The 23,832-nt window shown below is 39.6% G+C and overlaps 1 protein-coding gene across 2 annotated transcripts in view; it reads left to right on the plus strand.

Moving 5' to 3' along the window:
- The window catches only part of UNC5D (unc-5 netrin receptor D), a 397,571-nt gene that overhangs the window by 270,776 nt on the left and 102,963 nt on the right, over positions 1–23,832 (plus strand). The window contains exons 6-8 of one of the 2 annotated variants that reach the window (XM_075207473.1): positions 3,227–3,394; positions 9,369–9,533; positions 20,359–20,391. In XM_075207473.1, the coding sequence (XP_075063574.1) occupies positions 3,227–3,394; positions 9,369–9,533; positions 20,359–20,391 (366 nt within the window). The remainder of the gene's footprint in view (positions 1–3,226; positions 3,395–9,368; positions 9,534–20,358; positions 20,392–23,832) is intronic. The other variant, XM_075207472.1, reaches the window with a different exon arrangement.

A 23,832-nucleotide genomic window follows, 5' to 3' on the forward strand; every position in this document is an offset into this window, starting at 1 on the left:
GACTTACAGGTAGGGAATTAGCCATGGAACAAATAGTAAGATACTGTTATTCTATTAATTACTACAATTACCAGAATGTAATGCATGATGCTTTCTTGTAATAGAAACCAGCATGTGGTGGAGAAATCCAAAAATACATGAACCACAATTCCATATGATCAATATTATTTACACTGTGCGAAGCCTCGAGGGACATGTGGCAATCATGCGCACCGCCCTCTCACCTTACTGCAGCTACATCCCAGCTGTATCTGCATCGTGCCAGTGTGTGCCAGCAACGTGCAGAGCAGACCCGGTGTGTCTGCGTCACTCTATGTACCAGCAGCAAGCAGAGCAATACTGGGGTGTCTGCATCACCTGTGCGTCATTCCTCACAGTCACATCTCTGATTGACTTATATTTAAAGGGAAGCTGTCAATCATCCCCACACTAGGCTTATTTTCCATCAGACGCCAGTTTCAACATTTCCATCTTACCTTTCACATTTAAAACAGGAAGGTAAATTCGTGAGACGATGTGAAATTCAATAATACCTGGCAGCACATTTCCTGCAGCAACTTATTTGTAGTATGAATAATTATTTTTGCAACTTAAATTATTTTTCCTTTTTTTGGCTGCAGGTTATTACAGATACCTGTAACCAATACCCCGGGGTACATATAACAGAAGTTACACAAGAATTGAGTTAATGATTCTGTTACCCTGAAGTTCACTCTTTTTACCTTGTATTATCAGGTATTGTCTTATATGGTTTGCCTAGAGGAATCCGACTGCACAGGATGTAACAAGATTCGTTGTAACACCATTAACTCTATGATGTACCAACTGTGGAATATTCCGAAACACAATCTGGGTGACGTAATGACGCCATAAATGCATAGTAACCCATAGCAATCAATTAGTTATTAGCTTTGACTGATCTAGTTCAAGTTAGACAGTGAAAGCTAATGTCTGGTTGCTATGGGTTACTGTACATTTATATTTGTTAAGTAAATTATAGGTAACTCTAACAGACTGACATGGGACAAACATCACTCCATTGATTTTTATCTCATGCATATACAATATAAGTCTTATGCAATGAATTAAGAGAGAATTTTCTTAATTTTTTTAAAAACAATTAAGCTACAAAGGTCGTCCACATATAAAATTGGAAGTGTGGAGTCAGGAAGGGATAGTAACATGTGTGAACCTTTGTGCTGAGGGGACTTTTATAGAACACAATGCTGGCTTCAAAATAAGATGTCTGCTACCATTCAGTTTTTGCTGCTACCTACACACAAGAATCATGGCTAAAGCTGGGTACACACTACAGGATTTTTGTCCAATAATCGGCTCAACCAGCTGACATACGACCGCTCGTTCAAACGTCGGGTCAGTGTGTGTAGTGAAAGTCTGCCAAAATGGACGATTGTCGCCTCATTTGGTTGGTCGTACCGTTAAATATTTTCGTTCCAATCTCGTTTCCGTTGTGTAGTGTGTATAAATTTCCGACCGATCCACGACAAAATTGCAATCATTGCTCACGGCAACATGGCTGTAAAAAGTCGCTAAAGGGACGTCTGCTCTTCCCTTTATCGTCTAAAACAAGGCTAATGTGAATGCAGTCCATAGACCGAGCGATCGGACCATCGATCGCATGTAAAATCGATCGGTAAAAAGTTGGCGTAAAATTCTGTAGTGTGTACCCAGCTTTAGTGATGTCACTGGTTACTAATGAATTGATATATTTAATTCTTGTGAATATCAGCTCAGCCCAACAATGGCTGCTTTCACAGTGTATACAATAGGTACAGTGTAACCAGGTGCAGAACATTGTATCGCCGGGTCCATAGCAAAATTTGGGTAGGGGCCATTGTCTCCTCCCTGGCCCCATCTGAGCATGCGTGGTCCAGTGCATGCGACGCTCTGCTCTTCTCTTTTGAATGCAGAGCATGGGGGGGTTCCTCTGAAAGTAGGTTGACCTGACATTAGCGGGCCTTTTCATCTCCATGCACAGTGGCAGCCACACCCAATATTGTTACGCTCATAAGTGTAACAAATAAAGATTCTAAAACATACAAGATTGCAATGCATAGGGTTCAGGTAGGGTTGAGCCCAAAAAGTAACTGTGTCTATGATGTGTAGGTGGTGGTGGGTGGACCTTAAGGACTTGCCTATCTTTACAGAATTCTATTGTCAGATTTGTTTATTTCTTTGTTACCCTTGAATATAACAATAGGTCAACTCTGGTCCTTACAGCAGATAAAACTGTACAATAGATCCATTATTGTATATAAAGTAATGAAAACAAGCAAATCTGGACAATAGAATTCTCTGAATTCCCATTTGAGTTCTCCACAAAGACTGCAGCTAACATACATCACAGTATAATATGGGCAATGATTATAGAGTACAAACACAAGGAGATGAGTCAATAGAGCTCACACTAGGAATTTATTTACACTATAGGAATAAAGCTAGACAGGTTATTTAGACATATATAATAATTCAGAGAGTTGGTTTATAGGGTCTGCTGCAGTATGTGAAGAGTATTGAGCTGATGACCTCGGTATTCCCGCCAGGTCACCACTGTCAGTCAGCACTCGGTATGCTGAAAGCTCACAGCCATGAAGGACTGAATGAGAAGTTCACTGGCTGGAACTATTGATTGTAGTTGAAATATGTGTTTCTTGTAACAGAAATGTCAGGATACTCGCGTGGAATAGAGCTGTCAAGGAAATTGGGAAGTTAGAGAATCTGAATAACTCCTTGAGGTGTAAAAGCCACAAAAAGAGGATATTTCTGCAGAACATAGCTTTGGAAAAAAAACCTTTTTACAACCTGATGTGGTTACAAATTCATGGTCTGGACTAGTAAAGCATAATAGCATAATAGGCTTTTATCTTTTAAGTTCATTCACCACTTTTAGTTCTTAGAGAGCATTGTGAATAGAACCTTTCATTGTATATCTATAAACAGGCACATTTTGCCTACACACAGTGACCATCTCTATGAGAATGCAGCTGGTTGACTTTTGTACTAACCTGTGACATCATTGATGTACTTAAGGCATCAGTGATGTCATTGGTTTTCAATGAATCCATAGGCTGCATTCTCTTGAACTTTGATTCCGCCTACATAGCGGCTACCTCCGGTGCGTGTAGGCGACAATTACACATTTAATGATGTGCTAGTGGGATTGATGAACTGGATGGGAAATATTCATTTCTTTTGTCATTCCCAGTGAACGGAGGGTGGTCTTCCTGGTTAGAGTGGTCAGCATGTAGCGTGAACTGTGGTCGCGGGGTGCAGAAACGTTCCAGGACCTGCACCAATCCAACACCTCTAAACGGCGGGACCTTCTGTGTAGGGTCATCCATGCAGAAAGTCAGCTGCACAGTACAGTGCCCTGGTGAGTTGTATGTACTAAAACCCTGACTGTCCAGTGTCTGCAGCAATGGTGTACTATGTGCCTTGTGTTATTTCAGTTTGGTAGATATGTAAATCTGTCACCTATATGCACATTGGTGAAACAGACCACAATGCTGTAAATAATTAATGCAGATACTGACGCTAGCAACTTTGTATCATAGTAATGTTATTTCTATGTAAGTAATATATTTGCTTCAGACTGAAAGGCCTTGAGTCACAATTATTCTTCAGTGATTAATATGTACTCTAAAGAAGAATAGTCAAATAACTAAAATCCATTACACATACAACAAATAGATTGCTTTTCCGGTATATTCAAAGCACAATAAAGATCATCATTCTCCGCTCTGCAATGTCTCTATTGCAGCTGCCTTTCAGGGACACCTTTAGAAAACGAGGCTGTATTAATATAATTCTAGTTGCTAATGTTATAAAGTCACCATCATTACTATTAACAGCGATCTCAGCTAGTTCAAAAAGGTAGATGGTTTTTTGCATATTGAAGATCAAAAAGGGAAATAACCGATAATTTAAACAATGATATCAAGAAACTAAGGGGTATATTTACTAAACTGCGGGTTTGAAAAAGTGGAGATGTTGCCTATAGCAACCAATCAGATTCTAGCTGTCATTTTGTGGAATGTACTAAATAAACGATAGCTAGAATCTGATTGGTTGCTATAGGCAACATCTCCACTTTTCCAAACCCGCAGTTTAGTAAATCTAGCACTAAGAAACTAGACTCTCAATATTTTAGCAATCCGCTTCTTTTATACACCTATTATTATCCTTGAACTTTATTTTTTGAGTTTTCTTACTATAACACTCTGTACATGTATTCCTCTAAAAAAATACAGCATATTTTAAATAGTATTTTCTGAGTCATCTTGTTATGAGTTTGTAATTTTGTTATAGAAAAGTACCTGGCAAAGTAGTATTCTGAATAGATTCTTAGCTTCTCCTACAGCTAAGCCTTTATGACATGTCGTTTTCTTTTATTGTAATTAAGTCTGCAACGTTCATCAAATTCAGTGTGTTCTTGTTTTAAATTGAAACGTTTGATTATTGTGTTCACTGCTTCTTTCACTAGAGGTAGGTGAATCGATTTGGCTGATTCTAAAATATGATCAAATTTCAGTGAGTTGTGAAACAATTCATGAATTGATCCAGATTCTTCTGATAGTTGCAAAATAATTTAAGCTCACTAAGATCAGGCCATTACCAGTGCCTGGAGCATAAAAGAGCCAGTTGGCAAGAAGGAAACAAATGGCACATGTGTATAGCCTTATACAAGGAGATTACAGCCCCTCTGGCAGTCATTCTTCCCGGTGTGCTCTAGGGCAAAGTGTGTGTGATGGTGACTTGTGATGTGATGTGACTTCAGACTATACTAATCTTCATCTTCACATTTGGTCTTTGAACACATAATACATTTACATCCTACTTATTTAGTCATATAGTGACTCGCAAACTATTGGAATACAATAGATTTGTGTTAGGTTGGCTTTCATTGAATAAATTGCCCATATCTTCAAATCATCCCTTATCTCTTTGAGTACTTAAATACATTCCAATCTATTATCATTACCTATATAGCTATTCAATTTGGCAGGCAGTGAATTGCAATACAATAAAGTGTAGGTTTTGTAGATATGAGTCAAACACATGACTTTATGGCTGTCTAACTCATGTTGACAGTTCAGAGAATAATGAAAGCTGTGAATCTCTATCACCACCTTTATGAAATCAGGACACAGAGCTGTCATTATACAGTCACACACTTGTGGACTGTAGAGGAAAATATGTCAGGTTTTCACAGCGATAGCAAAGTACATCTGAAATTACAATTAAGAGTGTTTGACTATTTCCTGCAGTTTAAGGTGAGGGTGATACATTAACAACACGATGGGATGGTGAGGGTGAACATTTTCTCTCACCCTATGCTCACAGGTGGCCAGGTGAGGATGAAAATATACCACCAAGTGGTGAGTCTAAATTTGGCACTGGCAATAAAAGGCTCAGACAACCCCACGTCACTAAGAACATTGTACATGAAAAGAAGCAATGCTTGTGCCATTGGTAATGAAGAAAAGAAAGGAAAAGTAGTGCTGATACATCCTCATCAGCATTTAACCTATTTGCTTTACAAAATAAAGTAATGGGATGCAACATTTGTCAGTTGTACATAATGCAAAGCAAATACAGGCATTACAATTTATCAGGCCACAGAGAATAACACACAGGTGATAGGTATTGCTGATGTAGCCTGTATTAAATCTAGAGATGGTCACTGACCCCCGTGTTTTGGTTTTGGATTCGGTTTTGGATCTGGATTACCGTCGTGTTTTGGTTTTGGTTTTGGTTTTGCAAAACCGCCATTGCGTGTTTTGGTTTTGGTTTTGGTTTTGTTTGGTTTTGTTTTGCTATTTTTTGGGAAAATTCATGTTTTTGGGCCTAAATTAACCCAATTTAGTGCTCCAACTGTTTTAGAGACAAGTAATCTAATTGTTGAGGTAATAAATCATCCAAAAAAACAGTTTAATTCTTCGTTGGTAGGCCTTCATTTATTCTATACACAAAACAGATTGTCTTCCTCTCCATCTATGGATATTGGCAATGCAGCCATCGTCTTTGAATGTATATTACACCCTACACTTATAGTTAAATATGTAAAGAAATGGAAAAAGCCAGTTTAGTTTCTGTCTCTCAAGGCCCCCCTCCACTTGTATAAAATACCAAAAAATTCAGCCATTATAGACTGTACAATATTAATTGACATGGAGAAAGCCAGTTTGGTTTCTGTCTCTCTAGGCCCCCCTCCACTTGTATAAAATACAAATAAATTTAGCCGTTATATACTGTACAATATAAATTGAAATGGACAAAGGCAGTTTGGTATCTGTCTGCATCAGATCCTCTCTCCACTAGGAGTAAAATAGAAACCTATTCAGCCGTTATATAATCTAGAATATAAATAGAAATTGAGAAAGGCAATTTGGTATCTGTCTGCATCATAATCATTATCATTATCATTAGCGCCCTCGTCGCCTACACAAATCTCCCCCTCATCCTCTTCTAATTCCAAAGTGGCATCCTCAATTTGGGTATCAGCGGCTACACTCGGGCTATTAAGGCACACATCAGCAGAATGCTCATGATTAGACATCCCACTGTTGGATGGACTCTCCACAGGGATTGTTGTCATTTGTGAATCAGAGCAAATATTCTCCTGTAATGCCTCACTGTTATCTTGCAGCTCGGCTTTGACGCGTAACAGTAGTTGTGCACCAATTGTAGGCTGGGTAACTTTTTGGAATCTGCCATTAATAGCCAAAGGTGAAGGCCTCATTCTCTCTTTGCCACTGCGTGTGTAGAATGGCATGCTTGCAATTTTTTTTTTATCGTCACTTAACTTTTGCTCAGTTACACTTCTTTTTCGCTTCAATACAGTAAATTTTTTTTTGGTTTTTGTTTTTTGCACTAATTTGAAAACACTCTGTTGTTTGACATCGCCTTGGCCAGATGACGTACTGGGAACACTAACATCAGGACTGGTGACAGAACCTGGTTGCTCATTTAGATCATATGTGGACTGCTTTGAATCCATTCTGAGCGCAAACCACTGGGGAGTGCTAAAAATTATTGAGTAGATACTGCTGACAGATATGACTTTTGACAGCCAGAAATATTAATGCACAATTATGGGGGACACCCCAAAAACACTGAGGTGTGCAACAAATTATTGAGTAGATACTGCTGACAGATATGACTTTTGACAGCCAGAAATATTAATGCACAATTAGGGAGGACACCCCAAAAACACTGAGGAGTGCTAAAAATTATTGAGTAGATACTGCTGACAGATATGACTTTTGACAGCCAGAAATATTAATGCACAATTAGGGAGGACACCCCAAAAACACTGAGGAGTGCTAAAAATTATTGAGTAGATACTGCTGACAGATATGACTTTTGACAGCCAGAAATATTAATGCACAATTAGAGAGGACACCCCAAAAACACTGAGGAGTGCTAACATTTATTGAGTAGATACTGCTGACAGATATGACTTTTGACAGCCAGAAATATTAATGCACAATTAGGGAGGACACCCCAAAAACACAGAGGAGTGCTAAAATTTATTGAGTAGATACTGCTGACAGATATGACTTTTGACAGCCAGAAATATTAATGCACAATTAGAGAGGACACCCCAAAAACACTGAGGAGTGCTAACATTTATTGAGTAGATACTGCTGACAGATATGACTTTTGACAGCCAGAAATATTAATGCACAATTAGGGAGGACACCCCAAAAACACAGAGGAGTGCTAAAATTTATTGAGTAGATACTGCTGACAGATATGACTTTTGACAGCCAGAAATATTAATGCACAATTAGAGAGGACACCCCAAAAACACTGAGGAGTGCTTAAAATTATTGAGTAGATACTGCTGACAGATATGACTTTTGACAGCCAGAAATATTAATGCACAATTAGAGAGGACACCCCAAAAACACTGAGGAGTGCTTAAAATTATTGAGTAGATACTGCTGACAGATATGACTTTTGACAGCCAGAAATATTAATGCACAATTAGAGAGGACACCCCAAAAACACTGAGGAGTGCTAACATTTATTGAGTAGATACTGCTGACAGATATGACTTTTGACAGCCAGAAATATTAATGCACAATTATGGGGGACAACCCAAAAGCGCTGGGGAGTGCCAAATATGAAGAAAAAATAATAAACCTCTATCCTCCTCTCTGCACTAGCGATTTTGGTTAGAGCAATTGCAAGAACAATATTGTATTCTTTCTCTGTCCCTGCTCTAATTAGCCTATGACTACACCCTGCTCTCTCCCTCTGTCAAATGGCGATGGATTGCTGTGGAGGCGTGTATTTATAAAGTTGAAGTATCGCGAGAACCGAGTCCCGAGATCCGACGACGTCACAATGACGTTCGGCCTCGATTTGGATTCGGAATTGGCGGGAGAGTACCGAGCTGCTCAGCTCGGTACTCGGATACCCAAAGTTCGGGTGGGTTCGGTTCTCGGAGAACCGGACCCGCCCATCTCTAATTAAATCAGACGTTATCGTCATGGGGTGATTTATAATATGTGGTAAGAGAGAGACAGACTCGCTGAACCACGGGCCATTTGTGTCTCACAGTCACTGTCTTTCAACAACATATTTTACGGTTACATTTAACGCAGGAGTAGAGAGGCAAGATGTCATTTTCTTTAGCCAGATTATTGTTATGAGAGGGATGAAGAGGACAGATTTTTAGAGGCACTGCTCATCATGTGGTCATGGCCTTCTTCTCTTCACAAGAGGACTTCAGATCAGGTCTGGTGGTCCAATTCTATACTTTCAATATTACACATTTTGTGTCTCCATTTTGTACAGAAAAGCACTCATAATAAACAGTTTATCAAACACACAGTTTCCACGTGTTTCATTAATGACCCACACGGCATGAGACAGTCTCACTATTCCATGAAACAATGATTTCTCTATTAGAATAATATATTTTTATACATATGAAATGTATTCAGGTTCTCTTTAAAGTCTGAGTACTTATTGCCTTCGTTATTTAAAACTAAGAACAAACTAACAAGCAGGAGATCAAGTTGGCACACGTGATACAGAGTCTGTTCGGCTAGAGAATTGAGATTGTGGTGTCATAGAAAACCTTTATATTAACATTCATACATCCTGCTACATTTTTAGTCATAAAGTGTAATAGATAAAAACTATTTTTTACCTGTGGTTAACTGCATTCTTCCTAATTGTACAGAGTAGTTCAGTAAAGTAAAATGGATAACTATGGTGCATTTAACAGTTTGGAAACAGGAAGAGGCTTCTTAATACACCAGCACCATTTCTTTGAAAATTCCCAGGTGTGTAACTCGGCTATTGACGTGATTATTTTTCCCAATTTTCAGTGGAAGGAAAGTGGACGGAATGGAGCGAGTGGTCCGTCTGTAGCCAAGAGTGTGAACACCAACGTGAAAGAGAGTGCACAGTACATGCTGCAACAAACGGGGTGAAACCATGCGAAGGACTAAGCCAAGAGTCTGAAAACTGCACAGAGGGACTATGCATTCAAGGTGAGCAAAAATGTAGCATGAGACGTCTGTCCTGAGTCTCCCTTTTGTTAGCTAGATCAGATGTAGGGAGAATGTAACCCTCCATCTGTTGTGATACTACAAGTCCCAGCATGCACTGCCAGTCAGCAGTGGAGCTCCTAGAGAAATATATACTGATTGTTCCTTTATACTCCAGCCAAGCTCTGGTAATATGTAGAGATGCTCAGGATTGGTTCCTGGAGAACCAAACACACCCGAACTTAGGGGATCCGAGTACCGAGCCGAGCCTGCCCTTGGAATCGAAAATGAGGCAAAACAACATTGTGATGTCGTTGGATCTCGATCTCGCGAGTTTTGAATTCCTTTTTAAGATCCAACATAGCGAGGGGTGGGAGGGACAGCGGACCCCCATTTTTCTTTTCTGCCACTGCTGTGTGCCAATGTGTCCTAGATGTGCTAGGAACTGCCGTGTGTTTGTTTCATTGCTCTGTCACTTATCATCCAGCCAGGTCGCTGCAGTATTTGTCCGAAAGTGTATGACAATAATATTGTGACCTGTGAGGTGGTCTAAATTGACTGCAAATGACTTGAAATTAGTGTTATTGGGATTAATAATAATGTAGGAACAAAAAAAGAGCAAAATTATGTGATTTTAGCATATGTTAGGATTTTTCTAAAAACACACGAGGGTGGTTTTGGCAAAACCAAAACACAAAGCTAATCCAGATCCAAAACCAGTTCACGGGGGTCAGTGAGCATCTCTAGCAATATGTATCTGTTTGACAAATTATGTCAATATAGGCATGAGAGAACTATTCCATAATTCCTCCATCAACTGAACATAGAGGTATTATTTGTTAGTCTCATGATGGTACAATTGAACATTCGACATACCCTATAATTGTTCTGTTTTTTATTAAATTATTTATGTTACATAAAATTATTGTCGCCGACAAAAATAAATAAATTTGTGGGTGCAAATTTATTCTAAGTTTCATAAATCCGGGTTAGACGTCTGTGGACAGTTTCATTGGTGTTAGAAATGTTACAGATGTAATTGTTTACAAATTGTTGTAGTTTTATTTCTGTTATATGTTGTTATTTAATTTAATAAAAGCATGCTGTGTCCTATAACATGCAAAATAAACCACCTGTGTGTTTACATAAAGGAGATATGTGGGATGTAGCAGAATTAGCAATGATGTAAGCAAGGTGTTCTGGAATCCTTTGTCATTGTGAGATGTGTCCCAGCATTGCAAGGTTACCCCACCTATTGGAGCTCAGTCTTGCACCATTAAAAGGAATACATTCATTCACATTGAAGAGCTGCCCAGCATTTCTGCAACAACAAAGCTACTGACATAATAGATTTCAGTGATTTGCAGTCATTTCTATTGAAATATATTTGTGCCACAGACGTCCCACAAGTTCTTCATCACAGATGTCAGACTTTGGACGGAGAATACTTGAATAATTCAGATGACCAATGCCTAAAAACATTTGCTCTGTCACAAAAAATGGATGACACAGATAACAGGCAGGGCTTCCACTTTTCAATTTTGCCTTTCCTCTAGGGAAGGACGATTGTTTCTTAGAATTTAAGAAATTAGATTTCTGTCCTTCACAGAAGTGTGATTTTCAGGAGAGTAGAAACCAGAGCAGCCAGGTCTGGAATCCAATTTATACTCATGTTATTAACTTTGTAACTACCTTTTTTTCATAATTATAAAATTGTATAACATTTAACCTTTTCGAGGCTGATGAAATCCGGCACGATAAGTGGAACTTTCCGCTCATGTGAATATAGTACACATTTCAATTTTTCGTGCTGCAAGTTTCACCTAATTCAATGGAATTGTCTTCTGGCTGGATCTTGTGCAAAAAATAATGCAGGGTATGGTGAGCAGGAAAGATGACTGTGAAACTAAGTTTTACAGGCAACTATGAGAAGCACTGTTTTTGCTTAACCTATTATGGAACTACATGTACCAGCATGCACTGGTAGCCAATGACTGGGAGGCATGCTGGAACATGTAGCTCCAAAATAGCAAAAAAATAAAAAGAAAGAAAGAAAAAAGTAGCAATTTAATATGAAGTATATTTGAATAAAACAGAAACCCTTCGTTCACCACTTTAAGATAAAATAGAATCTTCTCTTTTCATTTTTGTCCTAATCTAATGTGAAATTATTCTGTCTGTGCAAGCCAATGTGAGAAAATAATACACAACTGCTTGCTGGGATTGCCAAATGACTACGACCTGAATCGACTTGGACCCACTAGCAGCTAGCTAATCACAAGCAGACAGTATGGGAAAACAACTCTGATTGGCTGAGCAACTAACGGAACTCTCAGTCACTCTACAGTAATTCAGGGGCGGGCGCTAGTGGCATCATCATCATCATCACCATTTATTTATATAGCGCCACTGATTCTGCAGCGCTGTACAGAGAACTCACTCACATCAGTCCCTGCCCATTGGAGCTTACAGTCTAAATTCTCTAACACACACACACAGACAGACACACAGACAATTTGTTAGCAGCCAGTTAACTTACCAGTATGTTTTTGGAATGTGGGAGGAAACCGGAGCACCCAGAGGAAACCCACGCAAACACGGGGAGAACATACAAACTCCTTACAGATAACGTCATGGCATGTGGTTAACTTCAGTTTTTATTGGTGTTTATCTCCTACTGGATTACAAAGGCAGAGTAATTTCCAATTAGTTTACACAAAACAAAGAATTAATATTTTATTTTATAATAAAGTGGTAATCAATGGCTGACCAGGCTGGTGCTATATCCTACTAGTGGGGGTCCTTTGCTGCTGGTTTCCCTGTTATAGTGTGACCATCCCAGCCAGACTAGCTTGGTGTTTGTTTCCAATTCATTTCCTCTGTTTTAGTGGAAGCCAGCCCAAGCTCTATAGCGCTGGTGCTTGCTATGAATTTTAGGGGGGGAAGGGCACTCTTTTTCTCTTAAAAATATTTACTTATTACTAGCAGGCAGTCGTCAATTTATTTCACTAGCCCATTCATTTCAATTGGGTTTCTGGATGCTGGTTAATAAAATGAATGTGCAAATCTCAGCAGCGTTTGTTTCTGGATGCAATTGCGTCCACACATATCAGCCATGGGTATACAACACGTCAACAGTATTTCAAATGCATAGCATTTATGTACCTTGTTACCTGTGGTTTGTACTTGTGTTCTATAACACAAGAGCAATGCCAGTCTTCAACCAGCCTAAGAGATTTCCACAGAAAAAAATATGTATTTAACCCATAAATTATATTTTTTTAACGGTCTCTTCTGTTAACGACTTCCTTAGATGTACCCATAGGTTACATGTTACATAGGCTTGAGGCGAAAGCCATCGATTCTTAAATCCAATAATAACAGCAGGCGTTGATAGAGAGCAGTTACAAGGGCTTTTATGGGGGAGGGAGATTTGTGCTAGAATTCTACGTCTTTAAATTTTTTCATCACCCGAGCAGATTCAGGCAATAGGAGTATATATCATGTTAAAATATTGCGCAAAAAGAATTTAATAGTAATTTCCAATCTCGCCATATACTTTCTAAGGGGAAATAACAACATACCATGGATATAAAAAGTCTACACACCCCTACTGAAATTGCAGGTGTTTGTGATGTGAAACCTGAAATCAAGGTTACTAATATCAGCTCTTTCCACTTGACGTTGGAAGCAGCAACATTCAGATGAAACACAAATATTGAGAAAAAAAGTGAAAAATCTTTATTTCAGGCATTACATCACAGACACCTGCAATTTCAATACGAGTGTATAGACTTATTATATCCACTGTAGATGCTACCATGGAGAGCACAAAAAAGTAGGCTCAGTGGTTAGCACTTCTGCCTCACAGCACTGGGGTCATGAGTTCGATTCCCGACCATGGCCTTATCTGTGTGGAGTTTGTATGTTCTCCCCGTGTTTGTGTGGGTTTCCTCCGGGTGCTCCGGTTTCCTCCCACACTCCAAAAACATACTGGTAGGTTAATTGGCTGCTAACAAATTGACCCTAGTCTCTCTCTCTCTCTGTCTGTGTGTCTGTGCCTGTGTGTGAGTGTGTGTCTATATTAGGGAATTTAGACTGTAAGCTCCAATGGGGCAGGGACTGATGTGAATGAGTTCTCTGTACAGCGCTGCGGAATTAGTGGCGCTATATAAATAAATGATGATGATAAGGATTGTGTATCAGAGAAATTATTTGGTTCCTTAATAAGTAAACTGCCCATCTAGAGCTCATTTTCACTGTGTACTAAATGTATCACTCACCACCTATTGATATATGGAAAGTCATTTAATAAGTGCAAACCATTCTCTGTGCAAAAGCAACTTTGGACCCACAATTTATCTGAATGTGTGCAATATTTCCACCAAGGAATGTGGGTTTATGAGTTCATGGAGCAAGATGACTGTATTTGCTGAGAGAGCTTTATCATTTCCACCCCACAAAAGGACATCAAACAGGCTCAGAGTTAGCAGTATTTGAGCATTGTCCTACACTTTCATTGGAACTTGTTTTGCGACCCCATTTGCTCTTCAGCGGAGAAACTCATTTCCATGCGCACTGTGAGCAATATACAAAAAAAGCTTTATTCACACATGTAAAATATAGCAGAAAGCATGCCAAAGGAAAGAATAGGTGAGCGCATTATTAAAAACAAGATTGGGGAATTTTGTACGGAGAAAATGTAGAATAACAGGTTTCATTGTTTGGTTTAAATGTGTGTTTTTAGACACATCTTAAAGGTTTGGAGGCTCATAAACAGTCTAAAGCTTTGGGGCAAACAGGTCTACAGCACAGGTGCAATGTGGCAGATCCTGCAAGCGGAAATGAGAAGAGGTTATGAGAGGACAGAAATCACTGGAATATTGGGAGGGTGTTTCAGAGAATATGTATAAATTAGGGAAGTAATATAAGGTGTGGTACTGTCATAGTTGGAGCCTTGTGGGTTACAGTTTGAAGTTGGCTGAAGAACCATAGTGAATGATTAAGACATTTTTTGGCATCCTGGGTGAGAACGAAACCTTTATAAGAAATGTAGTCAACAGGGTTTTAAAAGAGAATTTATATGTAACCTCCAAACATCAAACCTCTGTGAAGGCTTCTTACGAGTAGAAATGAAAAATAGTTGTTTGAAATGTCACATTTTGTGGCAGTGTGTAGAGAAAGGTTTAATAGGTGTATAACAGGAGTGAAATGGGTTGGGATGGTCATAGATCAGATGTGTGAGGGAATGGGATCAATAGTACAGGTTGTGACATGTGAGGATGACAGAAGGGCGGCTACCTCCGCCTCAGTTACTGGGAGAAGTTGGAGAGGATGGCTGGTCAGACTGGACAGTAACAAGCTTTGCTGTGTAACCTTTGTTGAAGTATAGAGCTGTAAAGCAAGTGGGGGCTCCAGTGTAGAAGTTGATAACACTTGTCATGGACTGAATGAAAGTGTCTAGTACAAATGTGAAATATGAGCGCTTTTGTTCATAGCAAAAGTATGCAGGTAAACAAGAATATCTCCAAATATATATATATATATATATATATATATATATATATATATATATATATATATATAAATCCCCTATTTTGAGGTAGTGTGCCATAGCTGGTGTTTTACCTGTCTGTGAAGGGTAGTTATGACAGGGGCAACAATGTCAAAATGGGTGAAGATCAGGTCCGGGCACTGACTGACAGAATGTGGTGATCTGTGAGACAACTGACTAGGCCAAAGCAAAAGGTTAAATAAGAGAAGATGAGAGTCTGCAGAAGTGTTGGTGTAATACACTGGGATAATGAAATCGCCTAAGATGAGACATGATGACAGAAGAGTTAGGGAGATACCTGCTAGAGATCAGGAGGCCAGAACCTCATCTCTGCCTGCCCTAGGATAGCACTGACTCATCCGGCCTCCTGGAAGGAGAGGCTTTAGCCATGCTGCAAAATGAAGGCGTTAAGATTCTGTATTAGGAGAATGGTAGAATAAAGCCTTCAGAAGTGAAGAATGTCCATAGCTAATTTTGGTTACTATGCAACATGTAAGTAGATGCAATTTTGCTCACATTATGAATATATAGATGTTACACTTCCAGACACACATGATCACAAAGCTTAGCATGTAAACACAAGAAATGATTAAATCTCAGGAAAACACTGTTGATAATACGATAAATGTATGAATCATTGAGCTAGCAAAAGGATGTGTTCATAGAAATATATAGAACACAAAGAGCAGATGGACCATAAGAAGAGTAAGAGGGACAAATAGAATCAGATATAAAATGACGGACTTCTGAGAACCAAGGAAATGGGTTGAGAACAAAGACTTCTGATTGGACAGCACAAGCTCCATATCATGGATGCATACAGTACACACTGTAGTATGTTACAGTATATCTCCTGGAAATTATATTGTTAATTCCTCCTTGAATGTCACAGCCAATTCATTCTCATTCATGGAACATTTCAGCAAAAGGGTAATTAGTCTTTGAACATTAAAAAAGCCGCTCTGTAACAGTTATTTAAATACCCAGACATTAAAGTTTATAATACACAATACAGCATCAAAACCTATTTATCATACAAATGTTATCAAAGTACAAGAGGCGTAATCTCCGATTACAACAGGGCTTATCTCCATTGCAGACTGATCCTTACTGCTTCTCATACAGCAGACATTCAAGGGCCTATAGTTAATATTGAATAGCTGCATTCTGCAAGCTCTTCTCAGTGACTGATTGCAGATGGGGAGGTGAAAAGATCTCAGCCCTTCATTCATTATACTAACAGCCAGTTCCCAACGGCACAAAACAGCATCTGTTATCACTTGGGCATTCAGATTTCTCACTTTGTTAGAAACTCTATAATCCCTTCAATGCTGGAAGGGCATCTGCATTGTGTCTCCTGCCCCTTTACCAGTAAATGGTTTAATATTCAGTATATGTATCATGGTGCACATAGAGAGAAAAGCAAGAAAAGTGGGAAGCAATCCAAAACAGGGTATGCCAATCAAAAGGTATTATATAACTTTCTAGCCAACCACTATGCTGAGATTTCAATTAAGTGGCACATACATATAAATTCATGGATACTAAAGTATGCGTCTATCTATCTATCTATCTATCTATGTACAGTGGTGTTTCATGAACTTAGTATCAAGAGTAGTGGTTGTACCCAATATCATATGTGATATATACCTTTCCCACTCTCCCCTTGAGCACCCTGCACAGGCCGCCCACATCATGGAGCAGCAGCATGGTGACCCCACATGGTCTGGCCACTGTAGCAGAAGAATAATCAATAAATAATACACAAAATAGACAAACATAGGAGTGCAACTACAAATGCAAATCATAAAAGTACAAATAAACAAGTACAAGCGAAAATCATAATAGACACACAAAAAGAAAATAAACAAAGACATTCAAGGTATACAAAAAGGATGGGGGCTAGAGGCAAAGGGTAATGAGGGTTTACAAACTAGAAGGAAGATGAAATAAGAAACAGTAGGGACAAGTGGGGATGTCAAGGGGGATATGTAGAGGTATTAAGCAAGGAGAGGTCATGAAGGTATGGTGGGGTAGGCAATCATGAATTGGGGGAGAGGTTGGGGGAGAGGCTAGGTGGGCAAGGCTGTGAGTTCCAAAAGTGGGAAGCAGCACATGAGAAGCTTTGAAAGCAGGAGTGGAGGATAGAAAAAGGTCAGAGAGGAGCAGAGAAGTTGAAGTAAAGTGTACCTCTTCACATGACAGATGTGTTTGGAGGGTAGGTATTGGTGAGGGCTTTGTAGGTGAGGGCGCGCAGCTTGCATTTAATTCTGGATGGAATGCAAAACTAGTGAAGGGATTTGTAACATGTGATAAGCTACAGTAAAGGTTGATGAGCCTCGCTGCTGCACTCAGGACAGATATAAGTGAGGAAAGATGGGACAGTGGAAGACAAGCTAGCAGGAGGTTGCAGTATTTGAGGCAGTAGATGATGAGAAAATGGACCAGGCTTTTGGTTATGCCCTCAGTGAGAAAGAGGCATATTCTCTGGATATGTTGCGAAAGTCGGTGACTGGACTGCAAGAGGGATTGGTAATGTGGAGTGATGCTAAGTGCAGAGTCCATAATGAACCCAGGGCTGTGGGCGTGAGGAACAGGGGAGAGAGTAATGTTGTCAACCGTGAAGGAGACAAACGGAGGGGTAGTTATATTAACAGAGGGAAATATGACGAGCTATGTTAAATCCAGGAAAAAGATAGGGACTGCATATGAAGGCACAGCGAGGCCAATATCCAGTTCATAGAAGAGGGATGGTGACAATGCTGCAATTTAAAAGGAGCCTGCCCCAAGCACGAAAGAGGATGTGCTGCTTGGACCATTTCAAACATCATTGGAGCCATGCACAGGTCAATCCAAGCTCTGGCCAACTGCCCAGAGGGCAGACCTCTGTCAGATATTAACATACGTTATCCAGAACATAATTGAAAGTGTGGGATGACTCTCAATGCATTTATTTCTGGTAAAATGCTTTATAGATAAATAAATTATACTTATATATATACATGTTTAGCCAAATCGAAGGATCTGGGTGTTCGCCCCAACAGGACACCATTACTTCAGTTGGACAATGACCACATGCAAGCTTAGAGGCAGTCGTTGTCTTACATTAATTATCTTCCAACCTGATAGGTATCCGATCAGATGCTGATTAGGATTAGCAGTCTTTTTGGGCGCTCACATATTGCATTTTGCGACCAGTTAACCCTAAAATGGCCTATTCACCCATCATAGTCGAATTGTGTATGGACAACCTCAGTTGTAGCTCAGTAAAGCATAGCCCTGCAGTACACATACATTGGAACACTGTACTACACTGTTCGTGCTCCAAGCATAACCATTGAAGAGAGCAACCTGTCTAGTGAATGGTGCAGTCACCTTAGGCATAACCGTAAATCTGGCGACCACCTGTCTAATTTCACATGGTCTTACCTGACACTTAATATGTGGTCTCACTTGGTGCCTTTTATGTAGTCGCATCTGTTATTTTTCTCATATGACCTAACCCGATGCTTTTCGCTGATATTACCTGACCCTTTTCCTGGTCTATCACATGGTACATTCACATGTTTCAGTGTACATTTGGTCAGCACATACACTACAGATTTATAGAAGTAAGAAATGCAGGATTGTTTGCCATGGATGTTACTTTTCCTAAAACTTGGCAGCATTCTCCAGGGTCTTCAGTTACACTGTTGCTCAGTAGATATTACCAGACAGCTCCATCTGACACCCGGCATGCAGCATCCTAATTACTGTGTTATACGTCTATGTTCTTTTGTACTCAGCTGTACCCCATGGGTAGACATGAATTCAGGCTCTCCACTTCCATAGTGCGAACACCTGTGAGGAAACTGCTTCCCATTTGTGAAAATTGAATATGTAATAGTCTGCCAGGTCCCTGAGCCAACACATTCTAACATAAGAGGACAGTGTTATGTAACTTCTCATAGCTAAGGACACACTTTCGAAGCTTGGAGGAGAGGTCATAGTGATTGGCTATACATTAGAAGATTGACTTACTGAACAACACTGTCTAGAGATATAACCAAACAACAAGAGGTAAAACTAAGTTCTATATGCATGAAAGCCACTGGGTGAAGTACAGCAGGTGTAGTTGGTTGCTCAGGTTTCGGTAGAATGTGTTCATTTTAATTTTTTAAGTGTTTTTAAATAAATGCATTCCAAACTGATGTTGCTCTTTATTATACATTTTTTCTCAATTGTATCTAGTTATGTGTTTATTTCAGTGAAATGAGGATGCACTCTATACTTAAAGAAGTTGGAATACCAGACATGAGTCAACACATTTATCATAACCTGTGCATGTGATTACTGAGTTATAGAATAAGCTGCAGAAGCTATCAAAGTAAAATAACTTTCTATACTCAGAATGAGGCAGGCCTGGTCAACCTGTGGTTCTCCAGGTATTGTGAAACTACAAGTCCCAGCATGCTTAGCCAGTCAATAGCTGGCAGGACATGCTGGGGCTTGTAATTTCACTACACTTGGAGAGCCACAGGTTGACCAGGCCTGGTCTAAGGGGTTTTTAACTTTTGTACAATCCCTGCTATTTCAGCTGCCCTGCCACATATCGTCCTTAATTAGTAGTTCCCCTCTGGGACCCCAACAGTATCTGTATTTGGCTCCTGACCCAGTCACACTGACAGCATTCAGAGGAGAAAGTTGTCAGTGCAGTGTGTTTTAAACTCCTGGCTATGGGGGGTATGTTCTGCATGTGACAGCTGATTGGACAGAATCTATGTCCTGTCCAATGAAATGCTCCTTACAATGCACACCCAATCCTAGCTAATTTGTACAGCTAGGGTAAGTTTAGTCTAACAGTGCAAACACATTTCTCTTGACTGCTCTCAGATATGATAGAACTGAAACACTGAGCAGATACTGCTGGGCATTAAGGTGGCAGGACAGAATAGGAAAGTGGAAGCTACGTTATAGCAGGGGGTGTCTAAAAGTGGACTATTCCTTGAAGTTTAAAATTGTTGTCTGCGACTAATGGTTTTTGAGAGCTTATATTCTTATTTTGAACATTCTTGTTCTCATTCTGTTGGAAATTGACGGACCTCATAAGTGTTAATAATCTTGAAATGACAAAATATTCACCTGAGTGAAGAAATGTCATGTGCTTGTGCCAGTTTATAAAATAATATATCTTGTATACTTCACATATGAGAAAGTATATAAGCTAACTATAGTCCAAATATTAAGTACACTTTTTTTCCTATTTCTTTTTCTCTCTTCTTGTTTTTTTTTTAGAGAAAAAACCTCTTCATGAGATAAACCCTGAAAGTAAGTTACTTTTCTTCTGTTAAAATACACTCCAGTTAGTCAATGTAGGGGTAAGGTGGTGTAAATATAATACAGTAAGTACAGCAAGTGGTACAAGGGACCTATCAATTCTGGGGTGTCCAATTCAACAATGTAAATAAATGTGTGCAAGGGTAGAGCAACTTGTAATTATCTGTCAAATTATCTTTATGCTGGAAATATAGAGTAAATAAAAGCACTCTCTGACAGTAATGTCTACTACATGTTGCATATTGCTGACTTGTAAACATAAAATAACTGGAGTGTTTATACCACCTTAAATATGCCCACCATGCTCCCTTTCACTCCTCTGCAGCAATTGCCATGATATGCATGAGATTCTTCTCTAGAATAGCAGACACAAAGCGACTGACAGCTTTGCCAACTTGCTCGGTAGAAATGCACGGTGTGAACTGGATGATTCATACCAAAGGACAGTCCAATGATGTCACAGTAAATCAGATAACTGTATTATCTGTTTTTTTAACCTGTATCAGATTGTCCAAAGGATGTGGCAGGGACTTCTAATGGAGAGAGGTTGTAGTAGCAGCTGCAATTGAATGTCAGGTTTATACTGAGCAATTATTACACCTCCATAGTCCATATCTGAAATGTTCAGCTTTGGGATTTAGTAGAGTTTTTATCCTAGTTAACCTCAGCTTTGTTACCAATGGCTACTCTGACAATTCCTCTGTTAAATGTAAACATTTTTATTTTATTTTATATTCCGTTTTTGTATTTCATTATGCATCAATTTTTTTTAACATATCTTAATTCTAACTGAATTTCTGTCATATTATAATGTTTAGAGGCTACCGTGCCATTTCAGGAGTAATTGTCTGATGACACACCCGGAGCTGTCACATGACCTGGCTTTCCCAGAATTCATAGGCATGTTGGTTGTGCGTGAGAATATACACCTAGAACTGATTTACTTGCAGCAGGTGTCATGTACTGACTGAAAAAATTCATGGGGTAGATTTATCCAACCTTCTATAAAGGAAAAGTGGAGGTATAGGCTATGGCTGCCAATGATATTGTACATATAATTTTCTAGATAAGTGATAACTAGAACCTAAATGATTGCTATGGGCAACACCTCTACTTTCCTTTATATAAGATTTGATAAATCTGCCCCCTTGATGTTAGATAAAAACGAGTGGGATATATAAACAGTTTCCACAAATCATTTTAGTCCCACGTCACTATGTCACCCTGCTCCATGAACTATTTAACTGTTAATCTGTGGTTTCCTGCTTTCCCCGGTCCCCTCCTCACACCATCACACTGCCCCTATTACCTGCTACTGTGTGACTTATTTTTGCCCTCATTACATACAGCACATAGACACACACATGTCCCAGTCAGCTAAATCCGAATTTTCAAAACTATTTTCCTGTCAGTAGTCCCATTAAAAGACACAGTAACCAACCTCCCCACTTCCCCAGCAAATAGCTTGTACTTTAATACCATATTATATATAAATAGATTGTCAAATTTATCAAATATGTGAAGTTCAGGCAAGGTGTGGAAAGTGTTGCAGGTATATCTGTGAATGTTATTATTAATAGTTGTTTTATATAAGCTAACTTGAATTTTAGGTGTAGTGGTCCTTTAAATAAGTTTTTTTTTTTATTCCTCTTTAATCATCAATTCACGTTTGTACCTACGAATATTATGGTATAACCCTCTAGTACTGTAGTTATAATACTCAATCTGGGTACATTGTACATCTGAGGAGCTACAGTAAGATTCTTACTGACCGTGCAGTGAAAAATAGGAATGAATGCGTAGACAGAAGGAAACTAGTTATTTATTACATTGTACACATGCCTATTATCTGACACCATAAAAAACCTTTTATGCTCTTTCAGACAAAGGGACTGACACCTCATTAATGTCCCCCTGTGTGTTAAACACCATGTCAATACACAGATAGGATTCAGAACCTGCCACATCGCGCTACATGAATACGCTCTTCCTCCAAAACAAATGCGTCAATAAAATCAATACAGGTGTAAGAGATATGCAGCCCAATGTCGTTTCCCTTTACAAAAGGAATACCAAGGCTTTTTTATGTATCAACAACGAGGCAATTCAGTTAAAGAGGTGCTCCTCTTAACAGCACGTGAATCAGCCGTGAAGCAAAATCAAAGGCAATTATGGAGATAATTGAAGAACAACCTGTTCTGGTAAATATCAATGATATGCACAATGTGTTTCAGGTGCCAGAAGCCTGGTATGATAGATAGGGCTGCATGGTAAAGAACAGAAAACTGTGTATTTGACATTTCATTTAACCTTTCCCACACCCTGCTGAACAAACTGTGTACTCTGTTAGACAGTCTACCCACGTACGGGTGTCTCCAGCAACCAAACTATTAATGCATTACAATGGCATGTTTAGGGCATACTTGCCAACTTCCACACCTCCTCTCTTTTAGACGTGGTTTATGATGACATTAATGGCGTCATTACTCCCCTGCCCACTCAGGGTTTACTGCTGAAGTGGGTGGAGTTTAATGGTACAATATGCGCCATCCCTCCAGTGCCCATTGTGGGTGGAGGTCAGTGACATAATTTACATCATCATGCACCTGCCTCAGTGTTTTACTGAGGTGGAAAGGGCTTCATAAAGTTATTTGTGCCATCACGTCATATGCCCGCCCACCCTTGTGACATTACACCATTTCTTGTGTTTATTCCATGTACATTGTCTGATGTTTGAAAAAAATGTGTTGAAGCATTAGAAGCTAAGGATGTGTTTATCTTTTTAAGACCCTGTTCACACTGCCTCAAAATCCCGGGTTATTGCTGGGGTAGCCCCGACAACCAGGGTTGAGGCTAAGTGTGAACGGGTCCCCTGCATCTACCCGGGAATTAGACGCGGGTCTTTTGCAGGGTTATTCCTGGGTCCAACCTGGGTAGATGCCAGTCTGAACGGTGAGACCCAGGATGAAAAACTCTGGTCACACTGAACACTATTGAAAGTTTAAAAAAAGAACATCACAAGATGAGCCAATCAAAGCTCCTCTTGTGATGTTGCCAGGGAGACCCGGGCAGACCTGGGTTCAGTGTGAGCCCGGGAGACCCAGGAATTTTTCGGGGTGGGAGAATCTGTCACCCAACAATATCTCGGGTTCATATAACCGGGATATTGCCGGGGTGGTAATGTGAATGCAGCATTACATTTGGAATCCCTCAGGCATCTTGTGTTTGGCCATAAATGGGGGTCGCTTCCAATATTCAAAGTGGTTAAAGGGTGTGAGAGTGGCTTCATTGAAATTGGGGAGGGGTTTGTCACATGACTGCAAGGCTGGAGCAGATTGACGAGCGGACTATTTTGCGTGTTCTGTTCAAATTTTGAGAGATATGATCTGGAGATTTACTAACATGACATATAAGTGTTAAAGTGCAGTAACC

This window comes from Mixophyes fleayi, chromosome 4, assembly GCF_038048845.1.
Source record: "Mixophyes fleayi isolate aMixFle1 chromosome 4, aMixFle1.hap1, whole genome shotgun sequence".
NCBI lineage: Eukaryota > Metazoa > Chordata > Amphibia > Anura > Limnodynastidae > Mixophyes > Mixophyes fleayi.